General features: G+C 40.0%; 1 protein-coding gene across 2 annotated transcripts; it reads right to left on the reverse strand.

Annotated features, from left to right (window-relative positions):
• Positions 1–1,010: 1,010 nt before the first annotated feature.
• Positions 1,011–7,452, reverse strand: PBDC1 (polysaccharide biosynthesis domain containing 1). 2 transcript variants are annotated; one of them, XM_027767581.1, is made up of 6 exons: positions 7,381–7,452; positions 7,217–7,282; positions 5,905–5,964; positions 5,279–5,395; positions 2,055–2,166; positions 1,011–1,563 (listed from the first exon to the last, which is right to left on the reverse strand). In XM_027767581.1, exons 1-6 carry the CDS (start codon positions 7,408–7,410, stop codon positions 1,328–1,330), a joined length of 621 nt encoding a protein of 206 aa, XP_027623382.1. In that variant the 5' UTR covers positions 7,411–7,452; the 3' UTR covers positions 1,011–1,327. The 2 variants fall into 2 exon arrangements, with proteins under 2 accessions (XP_027623382.1, XP_006166773.1); XM_006166711.3 differs by having other exon boundaries at positions 5,279–5,419.
• Between the last annotated feature and the right edge of the window lie 638 nt (positions 7,453–8,090).

Genomic DNA, 8,090 nt, shown 5'->3' on the forward strand with positions numbered 1-8,090 from the left:
TTGATTCTTATGTAAGGACTTCTAATCCTGGCACTAGGCACAATTTAATAGGTTGAGAGAACTTCACTACAGGAAACAGAATAATTAAGATGCATGAGACCAGCAGATGATTATGCTGCTAGACTCCCATGTAGTTGACCATGGTTCAAGTCCCAGACCCAGCAGTTTAAAACTCACACCAGATACATGTGCATGTGTTCAAAGTCCCAAGAGGGGAATTGAGAAGGAACTGTGGCATGGCCTTTGCTTGGGGGGGGGGTGATTTATCACTTTTTGTCTCTCAGTCTCTCTGGTGAGTATGTGCCCTATAGCAACAAACAAACAAACAAACAAAACAAACAACAAAAAACTCAAAAGAAAGAGGTATAAAGCATTTTATATAAGACATGGCAGAGATTATATACCTGAAAAAAAAATGGAAGCGTCAGATAATTTTAAATACCTTTTTAAAGAAAATTTTTAGGTTTTGGGACAAGCAGATGGCATAACGGTTACATCGCTGGACTCCCACATAGTTGACTGTGGTTTGAGTCCCAGACCCAATAGCTTAAAACTCATGCTGGTCACATGTGCATACATGCCCCAAATCCTGAGAGGAGACTGGAAAAGGGATTGTGGCATGGCCATCCCCCCTGGGGGGCATGATTTCTCACTTTCTGTCTCTCTCTCTCTCTCTGTCTCTCAAGTGAGTAAATGCGACCTATAGCAAAAATCTCTAAATATTTTTTTAGGTTTTTGTCATAGGGTATGTGTGCTCATTAGAGAGGGACAGAGAGATTCAGAGAGAAAGTGAGAGATCACCTTCCAGGGAACTGTTCACTCCACACTCCCTTCTCTTGTCGTCTTTTCTCAAGATTTTGGGCATGTAAGCACAAGTATTTGGTGTGATTTTTCAAGCCACCGGGTAAAAGACTCAAACCGTAGTCAGCCATATGGGAGTCTAGCACCTTAACCACTATGCCACCTGCTGGCCCCTTAAATACCTTTTTAAAGTCAGTTAGACATAGATATTCAAAAGAACCAAAAAAATGTTTTATTTATAAAAGTTCTTATTTGACCAGTGGTAAGAGCCAAGAAACTACATACCAAGAAACAACTAAGACCCCAGTAAGTCTTTAAGCTAGTTCATACATGGGAATGATCAGATAGCTCTCATTATTAGGTTATAAAGATGTCCTTCCAAGTGTCCTTCAATTGCACATAGACATATATGTAACCAAAGGGATTTGTGCAAGCAGTACCATGCTACTTTCAGACTCAGTTTAGTCACAGCTCTAGAGTGGTATTCCCAGTCTGCCTTACATAGGTGTTTCACCATTTTAATCATTTATTTATTGGCTTCTTTCTCTTTTTCTCCTCCTTTGACAGTTTTCTTCTTTGCTTCTCTATCAACTTCTTTCTCTTCTCCTTTCTTGGCCTTTTCTTCTCTACTGTCAGCTCCTTCCTCTCCACCATTGTTGGCTTCTTTCTCTCTTTCTCTGTCCTGAACACTGATATAAACTGCTTTATTATAGCCTTCCCGGTTTCGAGCAATTTCAATGGCAAAAAATTGAATCCTGGGGGCTAGAAGGTAAATAGGATTGATTACTGTCCTAGTCTCAGTTAATTCTTTATTAAATCTCCAGGAAATATATCAATAAAACTGAATTAACATGCAAACCATCCAAATATAGATATAAGGTTCAGAAATCCTGAATTCTAATCTCATAGTAATGAGACTGAAAGTACTTAACTACTTCATAGTTACTTAAGAAACAGCAATATGATCTTTGTTTTTTGTGTGTGTAAAATATATTTATTTTTTTCTCTCATTTTTTTCCTTTTTATTTTTTAAATTTCATTTTCTTTCAGTCAATCACATTATTTAGCTTACAATGTGAATATTTTAACATGTGAACATTTCTCCCTAGTCCAGTCGACTAAACTATAAATATCTTTAATAAGTAATATGATCTTTAAACATAATCTCCAACCTAACTATACGTCACTGACTTAGTTAAACAAGAGTCTTTACTCTCTTATACAGAAAAAAATTCCAGCAGCGAGAAACTTACCAAAGATGGTGTTTTCCTCAGTGTAACCCTGAGAACAATCTAGTCGTAACAAAGTACCATAGTTGAAGTCTTCTACGATCCCATCAAACTTCATGCAGAATGGCCTCCACTTCTATAAAGGCAAAAATGATGTGTTATGGAACTACCAGATGGTGTAATGGTTAGGTCACTCGACTCCCACATAGTCAACCAAGGTTTGAATCCAAGGCTCATGCTGGGTGGGTGTGCATGCATGCTCATAGTCCTGAGAGAAGAATGGAGAAGAAGGGATTGTGGCGTAGTCATCCCTTCTGGGGGGTGATTTCTCACTTTCTATCTCTGTTTCTCCGGTGAGCACATGCACCCTATAGCACAAATCTCTCTTAAATAAAAAATGATCTGTTAGCTGACAAATGCAAGAAAATTACATACTCAGGCCAGGAGAGAGGCTTTCACTTCCCCATTAAAAGAATAACCATACTGGGGCCAGCAGATGATATAGAGGTTATGTTGCTGGACTCACATGTGCTCAACCGCAGTTTGAGTCCTGGACCCAGTGGCTTCAAACTCATGCTGGGTGCATGTACACGCATGCCAAGATCCCAGGAGGAGAATAAAGAAGAGATTGCAGCATGGCCATCTTCTCTGGGGGATGATTTTCACATTCCTTCACTGTCTCTGTCTTTCTCTGGTAAGCACACATACCCTAAGGGAAAAACCTCTAAAATATTGTGTATACACACACACACACACACACACACACACATACACATTTAAAAAAATAATAACCGGTGGGACAGACTGGGATTAAGGGAGTTGTAAGTTTCGCAGTGAAATAAGCAGTGAGTTTTTTTCTTTTTTTGGAGAGGTTTTTGCTATAGGGCGCGTGCGCTCGCCAGACAGACAGAAAGAGACAGAGAGATAAAAAGCGAGAAATCAACCCCCAGAGTAGATGGCCATGCCACAATCCCTTCTCCTCCATTCTCCTCTAGGGATCTTGGGCACGCACACACACGCGCCCGGCGTGAGTTTAAGCCAACAGGTCCGGGACTTGAACCGCGGTCGACTACGTGGGAGTCCAGCGACATAGCCATTACGTTAACTGCTGGTCTCAAGCAGTGAGTTTTTATGCTATCCATTGTGTCATTGGACTGGGATTTCCCAACAAAATTGTTTTTTAAGAGGGACTTCAGCTATATAGGGCACATGCTCTTGCTAGAGAGACAGGGAGAAATAACCTCCCAGGGGAATGGTCATGCCACAATCCTATCTCCTCCACTCTCCTCTCAAGATTTTGGGCATACACACACATGCACCTGGTGTGAGTTTTAAACTGCTGGATCCGGGACTTGAACTGTGGTTGACCATGTGGGGATCCAGTGATGTAAGCATTATGCCACCAGCCCACAGATAATATTTTAACCTGAAAAGTATCTAAATCCACTACTACAAGTTAAAGTGTAATTTCTTTTTTTTTGGAGAGATTTTTTGCTAAGGGTGTATGTGCTCACCAGAAAGACAGAAAGTGAGAAATCACTTGAGAAATCACCCCCCAGGGGGATGGTCATGCCACAATCCCTTCTCCTCCACTCTCCTCTCAGGATCTTGGGCACACACGCACACACACCCGGCATGAGTTTTAAGCCACCGGGTCCGGGACGCGAACCGCGGTCGACTACGTGGGAGTCCAGCGACATAGCCATTACGCTAACTGCTGGTGCCCTTAAAGTGTAATTTCTTGGGGCCGGCAAGCGGCGTGGTGGTTAAGAGTGCTGGATTCCCACATGGCCAACCGTGGTTCTAGTTCCGGACCTGGATGCTTGCTTCCTCGCTTTCCCTTTTTCTCTCTCTGTCTCTCTGGTCAAAATTTAAAAATGATAATAACAACAAATGGAAATAAATAAATATTTTTAAAAAATAAAGTGTAATTTCTTAAATAGACTCTGTTTTATTTAGAAGTTACTAAGTAGCTCAGGCCTAAGTGGTTATTCATCCCAATGAAAGCACAATGAAGGCAAGAATTTAGCCCAAAGTCATAAAGTTAGATTTTAATAAATAAGTTCATTCGGTAGTAGTAATTTTCTAAAAATCAGTAACAGTCTGCTAGGAGTTAAACGATTAAATTCTTCTGCAAAGAAGCAGAGTGAAACAGTGGATACAGAAGCTGGGAAGGGAAGGAGTGTGGAGGAGATAAAAGAACTTGGTTAACAGATACGAGAGAACAAAGAGAAAGGTAGAATGAGTTCTAGAGTACTACAGCACAGTAGTATAATTACGAATGGCAATAATTCAATGTATATTTTCAAAATATCTATTAGGTGGTTGAAAAACTCATGATGTGTTTTTTTATGCAAAAATGCATCATGACTTTTCCAACCAACCAATAGAAGATGATTTCAAATGTTCACAATTCAAAGTAATGATACCTATTTGAGATAGTTGACATATTTATTGCCCTGATCTAATCATTACAAATTGATGCCATGTATTGAAAAAGCATACCATAACCCATGAATATGTACAACTACTATATGTCAATTAAAATATAATAAAAAATAGTTTAGACTCATTGGCCAAGGGTATGCATGCAAAAATATTTTCCCAACTCTAAAATTATTAGTGCCCTATAAAAATATAAAATGATCACATAAGCAATGAGAAATGTCAGTATGCCAATTATCCATGACTTATGATCACATGAACTTAAATCCACTGGATCTAAACACCTCCTTATACCCTACTGGCCACGCTCTCATGCAAGCCTTCTGGTTAAACCATCCACTTAAGTAAATCCTAAAAGGTATGGCTGGGTTGGGATTTGAAATGTCCAAGTCAAAAAAGAGAAAAAAAAATAGACTTAATGAGTATTTAAAAAAAAAATCCCTAAACTCAAAAAACATTCATTTCCTAACTCACTTACAACTACAAAACCCTCTAGTTCTTCACATATTTTTCTTTAAAAAAAGAACAGGGGGCTGGCAGGTAGCATGGTGGTTAAGGGCCACCCTGGACTCCCACATGGCTGATAGTGGTTCGAGTACTGGACCTGATGGCTTATTTTCTCACTTTCTCTCTCTTTCTGATCAAATAAAAATCAAAGAAAAATAAATAAATAAATAAAGTCAAATTTAAAAAATTCTTAAAAAAGAAACAACAAAGAACAGGGAGAGTGGTGTAAATGTATAAAAATATGCTCAGAATCAAAAATTGGACAGATGTTAGGTAACACTTAAGCGATTTCTTACCTCTTTAGCTGATTCTGATTTGAGTTCTTCTGGGTCCAATACATCTATCCTGAGTTTCTCAAAAATTTCCCGGAACTCAGAGTAAATTTGGTCATCCACTTTGGTGAGTTTCAGGAACTGTGGGTCAACTGATGAAATCAGCTGCCAGACAATAAGAAAACATACAGATACTAGCCTCTAATTTGCTACACTTCTATCTCCCACTTCTGCCAAAAAATATCCTTATGGTTCTCAAGGCAAATTTAATTAGAAAGTATTGACAGCCTAGATTCTGAATGAAATCATGAGTTTTAATGGGCCATAATACATTATTGTCCCCTCAATCAATTTGGCAATTGGCCCATTTGGCCCTAGCACTGCCTGGCTAGCACCCTCTGTGGATTGTTCATTCATTCAACAAACATTTATTAAGTGATTAGCACATACAGGTCAGGCACACTTTTGTCAGTTAATAACAAAACTCATTGTCAGATTCTCTCCCACACCACTGCTTGCTGGGGGTAAGATCTTATAATAACAAAAAACTATACACAACTATTTAATTTGCTGAGAATAGTGATTAGCAGAGCATCATACACTAGTATTACATGTTTAATTCTGTTTAATAATGAAGACAGATAACTCACCTTGTAATAGACTTCAGCATGCTGCATTGCTCTCATGGCCCAAGCCATCTCAATGTCAGGCTACAAAAGAGTGAAGAATGCCAAGTCAGAAATCTTCCAATCCTACTTCTGGATAACAAATAAAGGGTCTGTGGATTTCTAGTTTATGCTTAAGTTGGTTACCAAACTTGGTGATATCATCAAAGGATGAACATTGGACTACTAGATTTGGATAACATAATAATTCTTTAGTTCTTACAGAAACCAAAAGAAGCTATCTACACAGTATAATAAACATAATGAGATACTGTCTATCTTTTCCCAGGAGCTAGTGAAAGTGTAAAAGAATACATAAAGCAGTAGATAAATCACCTTACAAGATTCAGTTAAATCAATGCAAAACTGAAATAATGCACCCACCTACACCACTGAGTTGTTAGGAAAACAAGATAATGGAAGTGAAACTACTTTTCACTTTGAAGTGTGTGGTACTTCATATTTATCATTAGGGTTTATTAAATAACAAATTCTTCCATCCTATAACACCTAGAAGTCAGTATCATAAAGCAGGCCAGATTTAAATAAGTCTTATCAGGCACCACCACCTATTCCTCTGGAATCTCTCACTCCAACTAGACTGATCTATTTCAGTGACTCCAGAAAAATTCATTTACACTTGTACCTCCATGCCTTAAGCCATGCACTTTTCCTACCTTCCAATCCATGTTCTTTGTCCACCTACACTTTGGGTATCTAGTTCAAGCTCCACTTCCTCAGAAGTCTTCTACAGCCTCAGTCCTTAGAGGTCTCCCCTTTTTCTAAATTCTTTGGATCTTATAGTCTGACTCACTCACCTAGTATACAACACATTTTTACTTAAGTGTTACTACTATTCTCAAGTCCCTTTGTCTTAGTTCCCAAAATATATCATGTGCTTTTCCCCTAAAGGTCTAAACTAGACATATCCTAAGTAAGCCAGTGAAACTTTGCTGCACAATGGACTCACTCACTCGGAGATCTTTATAAAAATATATTGATTCTTAGCTCCCATTCTCCCGACATTCTGATTTAGTTGGTATGAGTCGCAATCTAGACATCGGGATGTTTATAAGCTTCCCAGATGAATCTAAAGCTCAGCAAACTTTGAAAATGAACTCCGCAGGCATCAGACCTGCGTTTGCAGACCAAGATTAGAATGATTGAAGGCGTGGTTTCTGGCAGATGTAGAGAGGTAAGCAGAAGGTATTAGGGCAAGGGGTTATAATTTAGTGACTGGTCCTGCAGAGACCCCAGCTACCTGGGTGGGAGGGATCTGTGCGTGAGTCATACTCACATCATTTCCATATGATTCTGCTGGGAGCGAAAGAGCATGTGCCACAGATAGCAGCTCCCCGGAAACCTGGGAAGGAGAAAAAAAGGGAGGGGGCTAGTGGGAAGAGTTCAACGTTCTATTCAATTCGACTTCCCCATTCACCAGACCCCAGAGAAACGTCTCACCCGCTCATCAGTTCCACTAGAAGCCTCCATGTTGCAGCCCAGAAAGCGTGGCTTCACCTTCCCGGAAATGATATTTTTGCGAGCTCCTCCCGCAATTGGTTGGAGCGGGGGCGGGACCAGAGTCATTCTCATCCGGCTACGCCTGCGCACACGTTCCCTCGCTCCAAGAAAGTTGCTGGCTCTGCCTCACTCTCACCGCAGGTTACAAAAGGGACGTGATGTTACATATTCTGGGTGGTTGGAGAGATCTGATGTGGTTGACTGCTCGGCAATTTCCATGGTAAACCTAAAGCAAAGCCTGAGTTAAATTAATGCGCCTTTGAACCAGAAGACAGCGTGGTGGTTGAGGGGCTGGGCTCCCACAAGACCGACCGCGACTGGAGTCCTGGACCTGGCAGCTTGCTTTCTCACTTTCCCTCTTTCTTTCTCTGACTCTCTGGTGAGCACCTGTGCCTTATGGCAAGTTTATTTTATTTTATTTTATTTTTAGTCGCCTTTTGTGTCACCATCGCACTGTGTACCCAGCAGAAATTAAAATTCACACTACGTTTGTGCACCCCCGCAACACATACACCAGTACCCCAAACTAGGGGAGTAAATCATAAACAGTCATGGTGCTAGAGGGTAGAGTGAAGGGATAGAGAATTTAGTCCCTGTCTTGAAAGAACTAGATATACAATAGTAAGAGAAAAGATAAAGTGATCACAGAA

The sequence above is a fragment of the Tupaia chinensis genome, unplaced genomic scaffold (assembly GCF_000334495.1).
Source record: "Tupaia chinensis unplaced genomic scaffold, TupChi_1.0 Scaffold144334_1, whole genome shotgun sequence".
NCBI classification, from domain to species: domain Eukaryota; kingdom Metazoa; phylum Chordata; class Mammalia; order Scandentia; family Tupaiidae; genus Tupaia; species Tupaia belangeri.